The sequence below is a fragment of the Neurospora tetraspora genome (assembly GCF_033439725.1).
Source record: "Neurospora tetraspora strain CBS 560.94 chromosome Unknown B0H65scaffold_4, whole genome shotgun sequence".
In the NCBI taxonomy this organism is placed as follows: domain Eukaryota; kingdom Fungi; phylum Ascomycota; class Sordariomycetes; order Sordariales; family Sordariaceae; genus Neurospora; species Neurospora tetraspora.
In genome coordinates this window covers 1981687-2001781 of record NW_026944386.1, presented here as the reverse complement: position 1 = coordinate 2001781, position 20095 = coordinate 1981687, and the positions used below count along the sequence as shown (strand labels likewise).

The 20095-nt window shown below is 38.6% G+C and overlaps 3 protein-coding genes across 3 annotated transcripts; 2 read left to right on the top strand and 1 right to left on the bottom strand.

Annotated features, from left to right (window-relative positions):
- Positions 1–10064: 10064 nt before the first annotated feature.
- B0H65DRAFT_573650 (uncharacterized protein) lies at positions 10065–10335 on the bottom strand (the record flags this gene model as incomplete). Its single annotated transcript, XM_062830554.1, has 1 exon — positions 10065–10335. A coding segment is annotated over exon 1 (201 nt), but the record flags the coding sequence as incomplete, so codon positions are not given.
- A 991-nt stretch (positions 10336–11326) lies between these two features.
- Positions 11327–13373, top strand: B0H65DRAFT_508797 (uncharacterized protein; the record flags this gene model as incomplete). The annotated part of the gene is given in 7 exon segments (XM_062828259.1): positions 11327–11390; positions 11410–11468; positions 11896–11992; positions 12112–12587; positions 12684–12779; positions 12897–13095; positions 13162–13373. The coding sequence occupies 7 exon segments, from the start codon at positions 11327–11329 to the stop codon at positions 13371–13373; spliced, it is 1203 nt and encodes a 400-aa protein (XP_062681617.1).
- A 1692-nt stretch (positions 13374–15065) lies between these two features.
- B0H65DRAFT_403974 (uncharacterized protein) lies at positions 15066–15899 on the top strand (the record flags this gene model as incomplete). Its single annotated transcript, XM_062823799.1, has 1 exon — positions 15066–15899. A coding segment is annotated over one exon (834 nt), but the record flags the coding sequence as incomplete, so codon positions are not given.
- Between the last annotated feature and the right edge of the window lie 4196 nt (positions 15900–20095).

Sequence of the window (20095 nt, the reverse complement as noted above, 5' to 3'; positions counted from 1 at the left end):
CCCCTCGCATAGTAAATTTTTCGTTCACTTCCTCCCCAATAAATGATATACTTTATTTAAACCTAAAGGTTAAAAACTAGGAATCCCCTTTATAAGGTTAGGAAACGGTTTTAAAACTATTCTAACTACGAGTATCTTTAAAACGCTAATAGTATTAGCTTATATACCTATATTTTTTTTAAAATAAAGCCGATTCTATAGTAGAGGCCAAATTAGCGCTAAATGTATTAGAAAATTACTAATATATATATTTAATAATGAATATCCGGTTATTAAAAAAATAGCGTTAAATAATTGATTTGCATCGATACTAGCTATTCGAATATTTTAATCGACAAAAAATAAATTACCTAAAACGAATTAATAGTCTATAATACTTTTAGAGAAAAGACTTTTAAAATCATTAGAAGAGTAATTTATTTAATTAGGCGAACTAGTTTCAATATATATTTATTAGGAAGGGTAAAAGGTAAATTAAAAATAGTTAAATTTACAATTACTATATAAATTTCTCTTAAATTCGCCGCGAATTTAGTGTTTAATACATTGTAAATAATACTCTATAGCGTTAAAATTAATTCCAAAATGAATATAATCTAAATTACTTTATATAGGGATCTCTTAATTAAAACTATTAATAAAATAAAACTAGTTAAACGTAAAACTACTGCTTTATATAATTTAATTATCCCTATCTATAGCAAAATCCGAGTGCCGGTAATCTACTAATATATAAATCTAATTTCAAATATTAAAGTACTAAAAGATTTTATTTTTAAGTCCGAATATAAATTTATTAAAAGCTATTTCCTAAATTAGGGTACAGCCTAAATAGTAGCGATCGTAAACTTAAATTCGAAGCCTATACACATTTACTAAAATCAGCGACTCGAAATAATTAAAAATATTAAAATCAACAGTTATAAATAGATTTCTTTTTTATAAATCTAAATTATATTAATTATCATTAATAAAACCGTAGGCGAAGAATTCGATTATATAAAAGAATTCGGAAGAATTATATTCACCTTCAATTTAAAAATTAATATAATCGTTAGGGAAATAGTAAAGAAAGTGGCACTAAAAAGTCTACTTACTGAAGAAGAAGTTCTAAAGATTTTTAAAAATATAACGAAGAAAGGACCTTCGTTAGGTATTGGTAAGCCCGATAAAGTCTTAGAGATCGAATCTATATATAGAATCAAAATTTGCAACCTAAAACCAGATTTCGTATAGGAAATTAAAATATTACTAAATAAATACAATATCTATAACGGAACGGGTATAATAAAAATTAATAAGGACGAAATATTTTAAGTCGATTTCGTAGAAAGGTAATAGAAAAAAAAGATTACTTTAAAACTATATTAACTTAGCCTTAAAAATATAAAAACTTTAAATAAAACATTCGATAAAATATATAAAAATAGAAAATTAGAGTAGATGAAACGCCTAACTTCCTTCGGCTATCTTTATTTTATAATTTAATAAATTATAAATAGAAAACGGAAGGTCCGAATGGTTATAAACTAATATCTAATTAATAAAGTTATTATAAGCGATTTTTACCCTTTATTAATTCAAAATTCAATTATTACGAAAATATAGAATAAAAATATATATAAATTATTTCGACGGATTAGTCGTTTTCTATTAAATACCTATTTATTTATATTATCGGGATAAGATAATATTTATAAATCCGAAAGGATTAGAATAATCGAATATCACCTTGATAGGTTATAAAAATTTACCGCCTTATATACAATATTTTATAAATAGGCGATTCCATCCGTATAAGTATTTTACTACCGCTTATATCGATAATATAATTGTATTTAGTAATATAAAGGAGGAATATTTTAAATACCTCCGTTTAATCCTAGAGTTTTTTAAAAATATTAATTTTAATATAGTAATTAAAAAATCCTTCGTTACCTACCTATCCATCCGATTTTGCGATTATCGAATGACCGGATTTAGTCTCGCAATAACCGAAGAATATATAAAAGGTTCAAGGAATTTAAAAATACTAGAAAACCTCGCTAACTTAAAAAAATATATTAATATCGGAAATTTCTTAAAAAAGTTCGTTCTATAATTCGCGTAGAAAGTTAGACCCTTAGAAGATAGGAAAACGGCTTTAAAATGGATATAAAGCTTATGTTTATATATATAGACATATATAAGTATATAAAAAGACTACTACCAATAGCTACACTATGTATTAAGGAGAATATAACTTAATTTATGTTTATGATTTTATCGCCCAAATTAAAAAAGAAAAAAGAAAACTAAAAAACAAGAACTAGCCAATTCGTTAAAGATTTATACGTACCATAGTCTTTATTCTTACCGAATTGGAAAAATAGGCTTTCGAAATCCTCTAAAATTAATTTTATAAGGAATTAGTTCTTTTCTATTACTACCTAAACCGGTTAACCTTTTATAAAATCGATATATTAAAGGAATTCGGTTTCAGTTTAATTATTTTCTATATAGAAGGAGATAATTAAAACAGGAAAACTTTCCTTATAAATAAAATTTAACTAATAATATTTTATAGTAAACGTTTGTCGAATATTAAAAAGAATTATTAGCTAATTACATTGGAGGTAGCGTATTTTGTATAGGTATACCGGACAATCAAATATATTATTTGATTTTATAAAAAATCTATCATCGTTTTTACAAATTCTAAAGCGACCGTGAGTATAGTTCGCTAAATTACACTACGTATGGTAAACTTAATTAAATTCAATTTAAGACTAATCACTACTTCTGTTTATTTATTCTAATTTAACCTAAATATTAAATATATTCCTACTAGAATTAATATTATCCTAAACGCCCTCTTATAATTACTATTATTAGCCGCTAAGCTGGACCCTTAAACTAGCAAATTCAATAATATTTAGAAGGATATAATATATTTAATCTAAATCCGTATAGATTTAATTACTAGGTAGAAATTTATCGACGGCTACGAAAAAGACTAGTACTATACCAAAGTTATAAAGAAATTAAGGAAATATATTAAACGAAATAAAAAGTTCGACCTTCTTTAAAATAGGCACTTCCCTTATTAATTATATAACGAACTTTTATACTATTACGCCTAAAATAGAATAATTCGCTTATATATCCTCAAGAACTATATAAAAACCGTATTATATATAGCGTATAATAATAAATATTACTTCGGGCTAGCGAAAATAACTAAAGAATTAGAGGGTTTAACCTTTCTAAAATTAATTTAACGATTAAGAAACTACGTTTTTTGTTGCCCTAAATATAACCTTTTTAAGACTAACTATAAGGCTACGCTTAATTAAATACAATTAATTATTTTAAAGCCTATTCCTTACTATATTATTTATATAAATTTTATTACAGGTTTACCTAAATAACTTTATTCACTTACTTTATAAGGAAGAATACACTATAACGCCTTAATAATAATTATATATATTTTTAATGAAAAAGTTATTCTTATATTAAGAAAGACTACTTATATTAAGAAAGACTACTTATATTATAATAGATTAGGCTGAAAGGTTTATAATTATACTACTACTTTACAATTAGGGTCTATTCTGTATTACTATTAACAATAAAGACTTTAAATTTGTTTTAACTCTTTAGAAGGTAATTTTTATTAAATTAAATATTAAATTAGCCTATATTACCGTATAATATTTTTAAATTAATAGAAAAAGCGAACGATAAAACTAGGAGGTCGAATTCGCGATTCGTTACTATACGGTAAAAAACTTTAATATCCCGTGGCCGGATATATTCCTAGCGGTATAATATAATATAAATAATTTATTATTTATACTATTAGGTATAGTACTTAACGAGTTAGTCTTAAGATTTAAATTAAATACCGCTTTCGACTTTATTAAATTTATAGATTATTTGGATATAAATTTAGATTCCCTTCGGAAACTCTACTATAGAGAAGTTATAAAAGCGATAGATTAAGTAATAATAAAATATAAATTCTATTACAATTAGAAATACTGGCTTTTAAACTTTCGAATAGGTAATAAAGTTATAATTAGGTTATATAAAGGCTATAATCCGCTTAGGGAATTATTACGGAAGTTTAGTTAATAGTAAATCGGTCTATTTGTAATAGTTTATAAAATTGGAAATTTAATATACGAATTGAATATATTAAATAATTGGAAGATTAATAAAATTATTTCCGTAGTCTATTTGAAAGAATATCCCGAGGGAAATAACCCCTTTAAAAGGGAAATAAATAATAAGCCGGGTCGGATTTTCGTTGAAGGGGATAATAAATAGTATAAATTATGCGAAATCGAAAGATTGTTAAAACATAAAATAATTTAGATTTAGGGTAAACCGATTTTATTTTATAGGATTAAGTGGAAACGCTATAACTATAAGTAGAATATATAGGTTTTAAGACGCTGAAGTACATTAGGTTTGATAAATTATACCTAAGATTTAATTAAGGAATATAAAGTAAAATTCTTAATTAAAAACGAGGATTTATGATAATTTAATGAATTAGAAGATTATAAAAAACCGGAAAGTACGCCGGTTATTTATATTCTTAAGTTAAGTATTATTATCGCTTTACTGGCCGCGAAATTAAAGTAGTTTATATTAGCCGACGCCGTAATAGTTTACTTCAAAAAGATAACCGTTATTAGGTAACCTTAGGTAGCTACGCTAATAATTAAGAGTCTATTCGTATATAAATTTACTCCCGTCGCAAAATTTCTACCTATATTTTCTTAAATACCTAAAATAATTATATTCGTATTAAAATTAATTACGTATTTCTCGACCGTAACTATAGGAAGCGGAAAAAATGCTAGAAGGTAACTTCGTAGCGTAATTATAACCTTTACTAATTTCAAGAAAGATATTGTTAGGGTTTAAAATAATAATGCTGGCACCTAGCCTTTTATAAACTATAGTAAGTAGATTCCCGGCGATATTTATAAGGATTTGCGTACTTTTAACCGCGCCGAATTTAAGAATAAGAATATATATTTCCACTATTTGAACCTAGCCAACAAAGATATAGTAATAGCCATTCTATTTAAGGTAACTACCTTAGAGAGGTAGAATATTTTATGGAATAAATATATAAAGTAAATTCTAATTTATAAGAAAATTAAAATTATTGCTAGAGCAGATATTTTAATAATTAAATTCGATATACTATTAAAAAAACTAGATATTTATTGTATATAAATTATTCAAATCGTATATTAGATTATAAAGGATAAGGGAGGTTATAAAAAGTAGATAATTAATATAAAAGATAAAGGCTTTACTCCGATATTAAATTATCGTACTAAACGAATTTACGACCTAATTTTAAAAACCGGTTTTATTAAGTAAGATAATATAGTCTAACCCGTTTAAAAGATGGAGGTTAAGATTATTAACGCTTACGTCCTTAATATTGCTGTTAAAATTTATAATAAGGTTATTTAGGTTAATATTACTAGTAAAAACGTTAATAATAAAGTTTTCACTTTGGTTTACAAATATATATTAGAGAATAATAATAACTTCTAATTTATTATTAATAAATATAACGCTATTATCGAAGCGTTGATTAAAAATAGATAATAGTATTTCGAAGATGGTCTACCGCCTTACATTCTATTCGAAATTAAAAATGTAAAGGTTAATAAATTTGAAATTAAGCTTATATCCGCAATTAAACGTAAGTCTTCGAATAAGGCCGATGCTTAATTTAAGCGTGTAAAAATATTTAATATTTTTATTATAAATAAAAAGCCCGTTACTTTTAATAATAAATTAAATTCGGATATTTCAATTTAAATTTACGAGGATTCTTCGAATATAGAAGCTATTGTAATTATTAAGTTTTAAAAGAAATTTAAAATTATTTAGACGTTAAGTAACCACCTGGTTTCTATTAACTTCTTTACTAATTTGAATTCCGGAAAAAGGATAGACGAGATCACTTAGATTTTAATTAACTAGTCTGTTTCTACTAGTTTTCTTTTTAAAATAAACCCTGCGAATATTAATTTTAATAAGAAATTGGACGATATTACTTAAATTCCGGCTAATCGGCCTATTTTTACCAGTTTTCTTTCTAAAATAGACCCCGCGAATATTAATTTTAATAAGAAGTTTAATAATATTATTTAAATTCTTACCCTCCGTATAAATTTAATCGCCCATAATATACTTTTTTTAGCGGAAAAAGGATATCGGTATATACTTTCTTAATCCTAAATAGTATTTTACATATAATTATTTCCTAATTTATTTTCGCTACCCTTAGTAGGCTATTTGCCTTATCCTTTAATAGCCTAATTAAAGCTAAATTTAATTAATTTATTATAACGCTTTCAATTTTCGAATTTTCTTTAAATAGAACCCTAAATATTATTATAGTTAGCGCCGGGTCGGCCTTTAAGAACTTATAAAAGTAAATTAATTCGTATTAAAATTATATTAATATTTTAAAAAATAAATATACGAATGTAAAAATTAAATTAAAAATATATAAAATAGAAATAATTAAATAGAAAATTTTGGACGTTAAGTTTCAATAGCTATTAAAAGTAGTTTATACCAATCTTCCTAATTTCTACGACGGTATTTAAGAGAAGGTATTTTTAGGCGTAATAGTTAAATAGGTTAGAGACGACGCCGAATTCCTTCCTATTAAGGAACTAATAACGAATTAAGTAACTATTATTTTCGTATATTAGAATAGATTAATCTAGATTAATAACGGATAAAGTAAGCCTACTACGGCTATAAACGCAAATTTAAGAGGCGGAAGGGTTTTTATTACTATTAGAAGAAGTATATTTAAAGGATATCAAGTTTATATCAAGAATTGGACGTTATTTAATTAGGGTTATAAGGATATTTTATATAATAATTTCGTAGGAGTTTTCCCCGACGATAATTAATTGGATATATATAAATTAATTTCTATAGTAATACTCCGTCGAAATAATAGATTTAAATATCGAGGGGGTATTATGAAAAGATAAATCTAATTTAATCGGGTAATTAATTTGGGGGAAGATTTATTACTTACTGGTAGATTTATAAATAAGTTAAATTATATTAAGTAAATCAAATTTAGCTAGTAAATCCAAGTCTTTAACCCTAATTTAAGGGAAGTTTAAGTTAGGCAGATTTAGACCTATAAGTCGGACTCGGAGAGTCCGCTCCTATATAGCTAGTTTTCTTCCTTTATTATCAGAATTATGATTATCTTTTATATCTGCCAGTCAGACTTACGTGACCTTTCTACATCTTTTATAGAGGAATTAAAGAAGTCGTTTTTAAATATATATTCCCGACGGCGCGCCTCTCTTTCTATATAGATTCGAATTGGAAATTAGGGGTAGTTATCGTCGTCTAAATTATAGTACTAGTCGATAAAGATCTACTTAAAAGTTTCGATGAGACTAGTTCCCTTAACCGTACTATAGTAAGAATAGAGGGTTTGTTTATATTTAATAGGGTATAACAACATAGTTAACTAATACAGTTAGTAATCTTCTAGCAACGTTGCGTATTTTTCCAGTTTAGTTATCGTAAAATCGATACTATTACGGATAAATAAATCTCCGTTAAAACTAAAATCTATTTGAAGGACTTCGTCTTGTGCCGGACGAGGGTAGGGTTGATTCTATGAAGGTTCTCTAAGACGAGGCAAATTGACTTCATAGCTACGAAACCGGGCGGGTATATAGTAGGTTCGATATAATTGCCAAGGAGTAAAACTAACGACCTTATTAATTTGAGAATTAATAAGCTCGACGAGCAGGGGGCAGCGAGGTAGGATATCCGAACTACCGTTGAAAGGTTCGACTTCGAAACGGGTATAATATATAGAGCGTTACCTTTTAAATTCTTTGATTAATTTCTTTAATTCGAAAAGGATACTACTAAAGTTAAGTTGCTTACCTTCAAACAGCTTTATAAGCTCTTTAAATTTTAAAAGGATAGAATTAACGGCATTTAATACAGCCTAATTATTTATCGTTAACTTATCTAATTATTTCTCCTTCAACTAATTATTATATATTAAATACTAATAATTTAAGACCGGTCTTAAACGAATGGCGCGCTCGATTATATTATACTAGGAATTCTAACGAATCGAATTATTTTAGAAGAAGGTAAGACTCTTTTCGTTATTATTAACGTAGAAATTTCTAAATTTCATAATTTACTCCGGGGTTATATCGCTAACCGTCAAATCATAGAAACTCTCTCGTCTCTAAAGGGATCAACGGATAAAGATAACTACGTTATAGAGCTTACTAAAGGTATTGCGCTTCCTTTAGTAATTTAATAGTATTACTTCCTCTTCTTTTAGGATAGCGGGGTCGAATTCGTAATTAATTAAATTAGGTATATTGCCTTCAAGGAAAGTTTTCGCTACGAAATTAAAAATATAATTAAAATAACGTACGTAATGGTCTTTACTATTACTTTATCTCTCGCTTCGTCCTTGATACTAAAAATATATTTAATTGCTTTATTGTTTGAGTCTGCGTTATTAATTTGGAAGAATCTTAGTTTATGGCGGATATTGTATTTATCGATTATATTATTAATAATGGTACCTAGTAAGTCCGATTGTTAGTAATTATTTTAGTGTAGGATTAATTGGATTAATTAATATTTTCACTATAATAATAACTTTTAACGTAAGGTATTATAATTAAGTGAATTTTTAAAGTACTAATTACGTCCGTATAGTATATAATAACTATAAGAATTGTATACCTATTCGGTAAAGTCTAAAGATCGAAGGAGAAATAAATTCTCTATAAGGTTTTAATAAGTTCGTTTCGCATTCTAAATTTCTTTTTATTAAAATAATCCTCTAACTATCTCCCTATTGTTATCTGATTATCTAGTAAAATAGTAGCGGTAAATAAAGGGTTTAATAATCGAAGTAAATTATAAAATTCTAGGTTCTTAATAATAATAAATCCTATATTGGATGAAATAATAAAATCGATAAGCGCGTTTTTAATATTATTGCCGGTGGCCTTCGCGATGATTTAAAACGTTTAAAATCTCCCAAACGAAGCGCGTATATTAATACTCTAGTATCCCTTATTATAATTTATCTAAGCCTCCTATTAAATTACCTTTTTTTTAAGTAAAAGTATACGATATATTAATTCTAAGTAATTAAATATTAATGAGGTTGCCTTCAAATTATATAATCTACTATATACGTTATACGCGAAATTCTTCGAATCTGTCTCACTAAGGTTATTATTTTTTAATTGTAATAACCTTATACTATAGTTATTTATTTATAATCTATCAGTTTACTTAATATATATCTACGACTATAATATATATTTCTAATATTTATACTCTACGTACGGCTATATTAATTATAGTTAGCGAGTAAGCTTATTGGGGTCGACCTTCTTTAAGTCGGTAATACGTATTTTTAGCGGTCGAAAGATAGAGCGCCCGAACGGATTATAGGGTTTAATAAACGTGCTAAATAATTGCTAGGGAGATTTTGGTACCTTACTAGGTAATAAGGATAATAAGGTTATATTAATGTTGGTTAGCGCGATAGTAGAATTTAATTAATTAAGTTAGGATATAATTAATAACAGTTTAATATGTATTATTATTAGAATTAATTTAATAAGTTAAGGTATTAACGATTTAGTTAATAGGAGAGGTAATGAGAAGTAAGAGGAGGAGAGGAAACGCCTAAAAATACTAAGATCCTATATTAAAAGTACTAAAAATCACTATGATCCTTCGTTTCCTAGCTAAAATACGACAATTTTCTCGTTAATACGCTTATATTTATACCTGACCGTGTGCAGTAAAAGTCATACTACACGCATCGGAGAGGTATATTGCTGCAAAAATCTCATAGCTATAATAAAATAAATATATAAAACTAATAAAGCAAATTTGTACCCAGATTTAAATTAATTTGACTGATTTTTTACACAGATTTGATTTGTCACGCTGGGGGTAGATTTGCTTTGCTTTATTAGCATTTGATTTGTGTGAATCACTGTGTACAGTTTCATCGCCCCTTCTTTGTGTCCAGGAACGTTGAGATGGATAGCCGTCCAAACGCAGAGGACAAGGGTGACAATGCACGTGGAGAGAATGCTGAAGGTCCCACGGATATCAGGCTCAGTAACCCATCTAAGTCTAGGGCTGGAAGAATTGGTGAAACTATGACCAGAGATGTTTTGGCCTATTAGACCCATCACGCCTGCAATCGGTGTTATGGAAAGGCTGAAGCGTCAGGAAGGGTCGGTAAATGGAAGGGTATATCGATATACGTTCGTAATGTTGACATAGCGTCCACCATAGCAAGGCGGAGGTCCGGTATAAGTACTGGTTCAACCCGGAACCGGCTGCTGACTACGGTTAATATCCACGCTACCACCCGCAAGGCGGCAGTGCAACATAGGAGGGCTTACCGGGTCCTCCAAACTGTGAAAGAACCTTTGGAAACATGGTTGATGTTGTTGAATGAGAGCTTCATGGTCAGTCGTGATATTGAAAGGTTGGGGGTGAGTGATCGTGGTTGCACCGCAGATTTGAATGACGGTCGTGCTGCGGTGATAACACCGCAGACCTGACTTCTTCGGGGCTCAGAAGACGTGAAATGCACCTTCCCGACGCCAAACATCGACTCAAAACAGTACGTCACTCCAGTCGGGTCCCAAAGGTAAGTACCTTGAGGTACCCGTTGCAGTCACGCTTGCGCAGCTTCATATTGACTCGAGTTTTTTTGTACGAAGGTAATATATCGAGTACTTTTTGGGTCAATCTTACAACCACTCACATATCGAGGTCTGTCAAGCTTGCATATGTATGCTACTATGTACATAGGTACTCAATGTACTGCCCCCGCTCCAGCCTCTGGGCTAGAAGCACCTCCATTACTCCATCGCAGCTTGTAGAATTAATCATTTTCGAACTGGCGCAACCTCACCGAAGCAATCGGTCTCGCCCATCTTGGCCATTGCCAAGATGCGCTGTACCTTTGAGTTGTCTAATATCGGTGATGCTGGCTATCCTGAGGCCTCTTGAGATCGTTGACAGCAACGGAGCAGGCTGAGCAGGCGCCACTTGTTGTGAGGTAGCCGGCCAGGCAGAAACAAATCATAAACTCTTTCCGGAGAGTTTGATTGGCATCTTATGGTGACATAACCAGCCTTTAGCCTCCCGTGTCTACGTGTATAAAAGGCCTGAACGCGCGCTAGCAACTTCTGCTCTTGAGCGGATATCGGTCGATTCAGTCGAAAGGATCAGTCAGCCAATGGATTTCGGCCTCCTGCGCGATCCTTTCGCGTCGCCCCGGAATTACCACCGGGCTCGTGCAGGTGTATCTTCTGGACGTAGTCAACTACACAGTAAGGCTGGTCTTCGTTCCTTGTTTCCTGGATACTCAACACTGCCTGGTATGAAGTTACATAAGACTCCGAAGCGTTGGAACTGATGACAAGACTATAGTAATCCTGTTACAATAGACCCGAGAGATGCTCTCTTCCAGATGATGAAGAAATCTTGAAGTTTGTGAATCGTCAGGTATGTATTTGTCCGTTTTGAAGTTCTCAGAACGATGTTGGATTGGTGTGGGGGCAAATCAACTAAACTTTTATATTTCAAGGGACAATTCAGTCTGAATAAACTACCAGATGGTATCAGTGTCAAAAGCCAATTTCACTGTCTTATGCAAGTTACATGTTCATCCCAGCATGACTTCGGTTTTGATTTGTTTTAACATCCTTTAGCTTGCATGAACCTCCACTGCCCTTCTACCAACGGAAAAATGAATATCAGGATGTATGGTTTCTAAAACCAGACACCCACCGAGTGGTTATGGAGGGCTTGAAGCTGCCTTGGCTTTTGATGGACGTGGAGAGGACAATGGGACCATTCTTCCAGCTGGAGTTTACCCAGGATAATAACGAGCACCTCATGCGTGAGTGTTCTGGATCTTTCTAAACCATCGCACTGTTCACTCTGTTTCATACATTCCACTGGCTGCATACGATCTCGGTATTGTCCTCTTTGGTACCAGAATTGCTTACTTCTTTCAAGGCGTTGTGTTCCGGCATCAGTTTCTTCGTTCAGTTATGCAGTCTGACGAGTCAGACAGCATGGGACAAAGCGCTGAGCTTGCACTTACCTATACCTTCGACCGCAACGAGACAACCGCGCTTTTCCGGATCAGCATGGGCACGACGGATTTTATGCCCATGTATATTGCTAATTGCATTGATCAGTTTGGGAACTTTGCCAGTAAGGTGCCTCACCCATTCGCCCTACCCTACGTGATGATCCGCCATCTCATATCGAAACTGAACGAGGAGAACTCCTTTGCCATGTCAATCATTGAAGACCAGGAACTCGTTTTGGCGTGTAACTCGAGAGGAGTATCGGCGGCAACCGCAGGAAACTATCTCTATGCAGATACAGATACGAGCGTGTGGAACTTCCGACGTATGGGGAGGGATTGGGCGGACATTCGCCGAAAGGTAGTGTCAATGTTGGGCTCTGCGGAGACTATTGGCAAGGTCATCGATAACCTCCAAGAGGCGATACAGAAATTCTGGATCGAACTCTCCGACAGCTCGAAATCATCACCGGAGATGGCTGCCGGCAACTCCTAGTTAGTTAGAGGCTTTAAGGTAGAAGCTGCCCGGCTGGACAGCGTTGAGAGCTTTGCTCGTGAGCTACAGCAGCGCATGCAAATTCTGGAAAGCTTGGTAGGCCTTACTCACTCAAATGACCTGCGAACATGGAAGCACTTCTATAAGAGTTTTGCCAACAGGGCGCCTATCACTCCTGTCAAAGACATAGTGCTAACATCATATAACAACCAGATACACCTTATGACGGCAGAAGTTTCTCAAAGAAACGGGCAGTTGAACATGGCAACAGCGAAATGGCAGATCAACTTAACGCAGGCGAGTATCCGGGATGCCCAAACAATGAAGGGATTGTCATTTATGGGTGCCCTGTTCCTTCCCGGGACCTTCTTGTCGACCATATTCAGTATGCCGTTCTTTGAGTTCAACATTGGTAAGGCCCTTTTCTGTTCGATGATGTTGGTCATGACGATGGATTGGTCTAACATGGACAACCCAGAAAAACTCTGTATCTATTTCGCCGCAGCCATTCCACTTACCGCTCTTGTCATTGCCGCTTGGGTGGTATGGGAACAGATACAACAGCGCAGAATGACCGACGAACAACACGGAATGGAAAGGGAAATCCAAAAGCTCGAGAATGACGCTGAGGGTGCCTCCAGAATCAACCATAGCATCAGCTTTACCATGAAGAGAGCGCAGCAGATATGAGGCTCAGCAGGACAGTTAATGCAATTTCACTCGTCTGTTATATACCGCTTTCATAAGCCTAATTAGTACATACGACCATACCCACCGGAAAACTCGGGATCCCGTCCGCTCTCCCATAGATAAGCCAGTGAGGGGCAGCTTATGTATGGGAGTTGGAAGGATATGAATCGGGTCTTTTAATCACGTGGTAGGGTCAAAAAATTGAACAACCTCCTCCCATATCCATATCGTTCGGACGGAGGCATTACGGTGAGTGGGGAGCCGGCGCTAAGAAGATGAATATAATTGGGCGGATTATGAGCAAAGTAGACCGTCCTGACACTGCGGCTAGATCTTTTACACGGGTAACACCAAGATTGCACTCGGTCAGAAGACCATTCCTGATTGGTTCTTCGTACTCCTCGGCCCAGTTATGTGTATGCAGATGAGAGCGTGGCAAGGGAGTCTCTCGCTCTTGTCTTGTTGGATCACGATGGACCTCCTTCATATACCTACCTTAACCTACCTTCGTCTGCCTGCATCAGCCTACCTCTTCCCTTCCATCCTGGCATGTCATAACCATGCGGTTGGCTTGCAACACACCCATAGACTGCCTAGTCTGAAGCCATGGCCAACCTCCCCTCCGAATACTAAGTACAAGTTCCATGGTGTTGGCCTTCCTCTGTTGTTCCTTGCGTCTGACTCTCTTCGTTGAGGCGTCATCTCCAGGGCCCGCTCCTTTTTAGGTGAGTTTCCCTCGTGACTCTCGGCGCTTACAGTAAAATCGCGTTTCAGTCGGTCTCCGAGATACTTGGGGACGCTTAATCTTTTAGCAATAGATGGCGAGGACCAAATGCGATGGAGAGCCTCTTTTGGGAATTCTAGCCACGGCTATAATCGATATTATCTCAACGGAATGACGCGACGCCCGGCAGTTCTACGTTCCTGGGCAAAACTTCCTCTCGGTGCTCGCCGGTAACCCTAACCCGCTGTGGTAATCTTGGAATTTCGTTTTGAGGCTTCACATTCGGAAAGTTCGTCTACGCTCACACCTTCCTTTCCTCACCTCACCGTTCCTGAATGTATCTTCTTCCCTGAAGCTCACCGTGACTTTCAACCACGTGATGTGGAGGGCATCAGAACGAGCAAGCATCCAATCAAGACCATCTTCCCAATGCATTACCTTCTCCTCTTTACCCATCCACTCAGAGCAGCTCTCCATTACAGTAAAGGCTGACCAACGCCTTTCCTTTCCGGGCTTGGCGCCCTGGGCCTCTCAATCATCTATGCCCAACGATGTACCCAACGCGATATTGGCGAGTCTTCTGCTTGCAAGACAGCTGTGTCGAAGAGATTGTGCCGAAGAGGCTGTGCCCGATACCTCTACTCAGTTCGCGTCGGGTATGGTGGAAGTCTGAGTCCTGCGGGATTGGTGATCCAGGCAAAGGTAGCGCCTTGAAACAAAGACAACAACAGCAACCACCTTCAAGGCTCCCAATCAAACCCACCGAGATATACGCTACGAATTTTGTCAGTTACTTATAGTAAGTAATTCTCGTCTGTCGAGCAATTTCTCTAGTTTCAACTGCTGATTTACTGTACCTACAGTCCCGCCAACATAAGCCGTCCGCTCGCAAAGCCTGCGAGCCTTTTCCCATCATCGAACATTTGTATGATTAGCTTCCAAGGGAGCTGAGGCTGGCGAACTCTGCAATGCGACTCCTGGAGCGTGACGATACCGGCGGGGTCCGTCTGACGGAGGACCTCCCCAACAACAAGATTCCACCGTATGCGATACTTTCACACACATGGGGTCCCGAAGAGGTCCTCTTCAGAGACATGACGGACGGTACAGGCAAGAACAAAGCAAGCTACGCTAAGATTCGTTTTTGCGGAGACCAAGCCTGGCGCGATGGGTTGAAATTCTTCTGGGTCGACACATGCTGCATCGATAAGTCTGACAGCGCCGAGCTTCAGCGCGCTCTCAACTCCATGTTCCATTGGTACCGCAGCGCGGTAAAATGTTACGTGTACCTAGCAGACGTCTCAACCTATCAGTACGGCGACGGCCCCGGTTGGCAACCGGCCTTTCGAGAGAGTAAATGGTTTTCCCGAGGATGGACCCTCCAAGAGCTCATTGCCCCAACGATCGTCGAATTCTTCTCTAAAGAGGGCCAGCGCCTGGGAGATAAGGAGTCTCTGGAACAAGAAATTCATGATATAACCGGAATTCCGCGAAAAGCCTTCCAAGGTGTCCCTCTATCTGATTTCAGCGTCGCCGAACGGATGCGATGGATCGAGAAGCGTGACACAAAATACGAGGAAGACCAGGCGTACTCTCTATTCGGCATCTTCGATGTGCACATGCCGGTTCTCTACGGTGAAGGAAGGCAGAAAGCATTGAAGCGGCTGCAGGACAAGGTTCACGAGGATTACCTCTGTCTGGCAAAATTGTGGCCCACGGACCCGCGTGACCCGCACGTCGAAAAAGAGCGGATCGAGCTGGCGAAGGGTGGTCTGCTGCCTGATGCTTACCGCTGGGTCTTCGACAACCCCGACTTCAAACGATGGCGCCAGCTGCAGGAGAGTCGCCTGCTCTGGATCAAGGGAGATCCAGGCAAAGGCAAGACCATGTTGCTATGCGGTATCATCGACGAGCTAGAGCGGCGTGTTATCGCTGACGGCGGCAACTTAACGTATTTCTTCTGCCAAGCTACCGACTCGCGCATCAATAACGCAATTGCCGTGCTACGAGGCTTAATCTACCTACTTGCCCACCAGCAACCACGCCTGCTCTCATATCTACCGGAGAACACATACCCCTCCGATGATGCAATGGCATGGATCGTCCTGTCTAAGGTTTTAGGCGAGATGCTAAAAGACCCGAACTTGAAGGTCACCTATCTGGTGATTGATGCTCTGGACGAATGTGTGACAGGCCAACCGCAGCTTCTCAAGTTGATCGTCCAGATATCATCTGTGTCTGCTCGTGTCAAGTGGCTTGTATCTAGTCGCAACTGGGTGGAGATCGAAGAACAGTTGGCGATCGTCGCGCAGCAGTCCAGACTCAGCCTCGAGCTAAACGCCGAAGCCGTCACCACTGCCGTCAGTGCATATATCCGCCACAAAGTTCTTCACTTGTCGGAGCAGAAACAATACGACAGCACATTACAGGCGGATGTACATGACTATCTCTCTTCTAACGCGAATGGGACTTTTCTCTGGGTGGCCTTGGTCTGCCAAGGACTTGCGGACCCGAGCGTTCGGAGGTGGCAGACACTCACAAAGTTACGAGCATTCCCCCCTGGGTTGGATTCTCTGTATGGGCGGATGATGAAGCAGATTATTCAGTCCGATCATGCGGATCTGTGCAGGCAAATTCTTGCCATCTCCTCTATCGTTCGCCGACCCATCAGCCTTCAAGAACTGACCACTCTCGTCGAGATGTCAGACGATCTCTCAGATGATCCGCAGTTCCTTGAAGAGCTTATAGGGCTTTGTGGTTCATTTCTAACACTACGAGAACGAACCATTTATTTTGTCCATCAATCAGCTAAGGACTTTTTACTCGGCAATGCCTCTGATAAAGCTGGCAACCAAGCTTCTCTGGAGACATTCAAGTGGATTTTTCCTTCTGGGAAAGAATATGTGAATTATACCATCTTCTTGAGGTCACTTGATACCATGTCTACAGTATTGCGACGCGACATGTACGGCTTAAGCGCACCGGGATTTCCGAGCGACAAGGTCCAAGTACCGGATCCGGACCCGCTAGCGACGGTGCGGTACTCGTGCGTCTACTGGGTTGATCACTTGTGTGACTCGGTTTCTGGCACGAACACAAAACGGCATGATCCTTTACAGGATAAAGGGATTGTCTATATATTCCTCGCGAAGAAGTACCTTTACTGGCTTGAAGCTCTCAGCCTACTCCGAGCCATGTCGGAGGGTGTCATCGTCATAAGACAGCTCGAGGGTCTGCTGGTAAGTATAAGTCTAACTCCGCACTGGGAACTTGGTCTAACTAGAGATATAGGGAGGTAATGGTCAGTCGCAGTTATCAGAGCTTATTTGGGATGCTTACCGGTTTATTCTATCTTATAAGTCAATAATAGAGCAAGCTCCCCTTCAAACATACATATCAGCGCTTGTATTTGCTCCAAGCGGTAGCTTGATAAAGAGGAATTTCAGGGCAGAAGAACCTGAATGGATTCGAACTAAGCCGGCTGTGGAATTAGATTGGAATGCATGCCTCCAGACCCTAGAAGGCCATAGCAACACCGTTGACTCAGTGGCATTCTCGCCTGATGGCCAGCGGCTTGCGTCCGGTTCGGGGGACAAGACGATCAAGATCTGGGATCCGGCGTCGGGGAGCTGCCTCCAGACCCTAGAAGGCCATAGCGATTCCATTTGCTCAGTGGCATTCTCGCCTGATGGCCAGCGGCTTGCGTCCAGTTCGGAGGATAACACGATCAAGATCTGGGATCCGGCGTCGGGGAGCTGCCTCCAGACCCTAGAAGGCCATAGCGGGAACGTTAACTCAGTGGCATTCTCGCCTGATGGCCAGCGACTTGCGTCCGGTTCGGAGGACGAAACGATCAAGATCTGGGATCCGGCGTCGGGAAGCTGCCTCCAGATCCTAAAAGGCCATAGCGATTCCATTTGCTCAGTGGCATTCTCGCCTGATGGCCAGCGGCTTGCGTCCAGTTCGGAGGATAACACGATCAAGATCTGGGATCCGGCGTCGGGAAGCTGCCTCCAGACCCTAGAAGGCCATAGCGATTCCATTTGCTCAGTGGCATTCTCGCCTGATGGCCAGCGGCTTGCGTCCGGTTCGGTGGACAGCACGATCAAGATCTGGGATCCGGCGTCGGGAAGCTGCCTCGAGACCCTAGAAGGCCATAGCAGGGCCGTTGCAGGCCAAAGCAGGGCCGTTGCGTCAGTGGCATTCTCGCTTAATGGCCAGCGGCTTGCGTCCGGTTCGAGGGACAACACGATCAAGATCTGGGATCCGGCGTCGGGGAGCTGCCTGCAGACCCTAGAAGGCCATAGCCATTCTGTTTACTCAGTGGCATTCTCGCCTGATAGCCAGCAGCTTGCATCCAGTTCGGCGGACCACACGATCAAGATCTGGGATCCGGCGTCGGGGAGCTGCCTCCAGACCCTAGAAGGCCATAGCTGGGCCGTTCTCTCAGTAGCATTCTCGCCTGATGGCCAGCGGCTTGCATCCAGTTCGGCGGACAACACGATCAAGATCTGGGATCTGGCGTCGGGGAGCTGCCTCCAGACCCTAGAAGGCCATAGCACGGTCGTTCGCTCAGTGGCATTCTCGCTTGATGGCCAGCGGCTTGCATCCGGTTCGTGGGATAACACGATCAAGATCTGGGATCCGGCGTCGGGGAGCTGCCTCCAGACCCTAGAAGGCCATAGCAATTACATTTGGTCAGTGGCATTCTCGCCTGATGGCCAGCGGCTTGCGTCCGGTTCGGTGGACAACACGATCAAGATCTGGGATCTGGCGTCGGGAAGCTGCCTCGAGACCCTAAAAGGCCATAGCGATTCCATTTGCTCAGTGGCATTCTCGCTTGATGGCCAGCGGCTTGCATCCGGTTCGTGGGATAACACGATCAAGATCTGGGATCCGGCGTCGGGGAGCTGCCTCCAGACCTTAGAAGGCCATAGCAACACCGTTGACTCAGTGGCATTCTCGCCTGATGGCCAGCGGCTTGCGTCCTGTTCGTGGGACCACACGATCAAGATCTGGAATGTAGCGTCGGGGAGCTGCCTCCAAACGATTAATCCTAGTACTGCGATGACCCTTATATCGTTTGACGATACTAATCATTACCTACGTACCGGCGTTGGACGTATTAAAATAGTTACAGAAACTACCGAAAGCCAAGTTGTACTAGATAATCCAGAGAGCCATGGCTATGGCTTGGGACAGAATGGGTCTTGGATTACTTGCAATGGCCAGAACGTACTCTGGCTGCCATCGAATTACCGACCGGCTGTTTTTGACCTCCAGGAACGGATGATATCTATGGGCAGCACATCGGGACTGGTTTGGTTTATTGGCTTCTCGCAAGACATATAATGTATTCCATGTCTTTCTCAATTCCTTTCCCTCTATTTTATTTTTTCTAGCATGCCACCAGAAGGGTCTGGGAGGATAGGCAAATTTAGAGGAATTTTGTAAATTCTGGTAACCTTCTACTGTTGTCAAGATGACGTATTCCATTACGGAGAAGCAAGACTATTCCATGTCTTGACTCTCCTTTTGCAGGTGCCTGTGCGGTCCAGATGCCACAGGATTAACCCGTGACTGCCCAGTTGTCACCGGGTTAGCCTGTGACATTGTCGCACCACACGTCCGCGTATACGGACTGGCCTGTTTGGGCTCTCGCCCATATAGCCAGTCCTCTACGCACATCCTCCTTTTCTGTCCTTTGCACAACAACGCATATCTTACCATACCCCCAACGGTGCCCTCTCGCCCCGTGATACCAGTCCTGGCTAAGCTTGGTACAGTGGTAGAGGCCTCGATTCTCCTCGACCGGATAAGTAGTCTCTTCTTTGGTGGTGCTTGGGTGAGCCAACACACTTGTAGTAGCGTTGCCACAGCTACACGGTCCTCCTCAGTCTAGATGCGGGGGATCGGGGTTTAACATGCGGCTTTGTACTACCGACATGGGTGCTGAAGGTACGTCAATGATTAGGTAGGTCGTTCGGAGGCTTGAGTC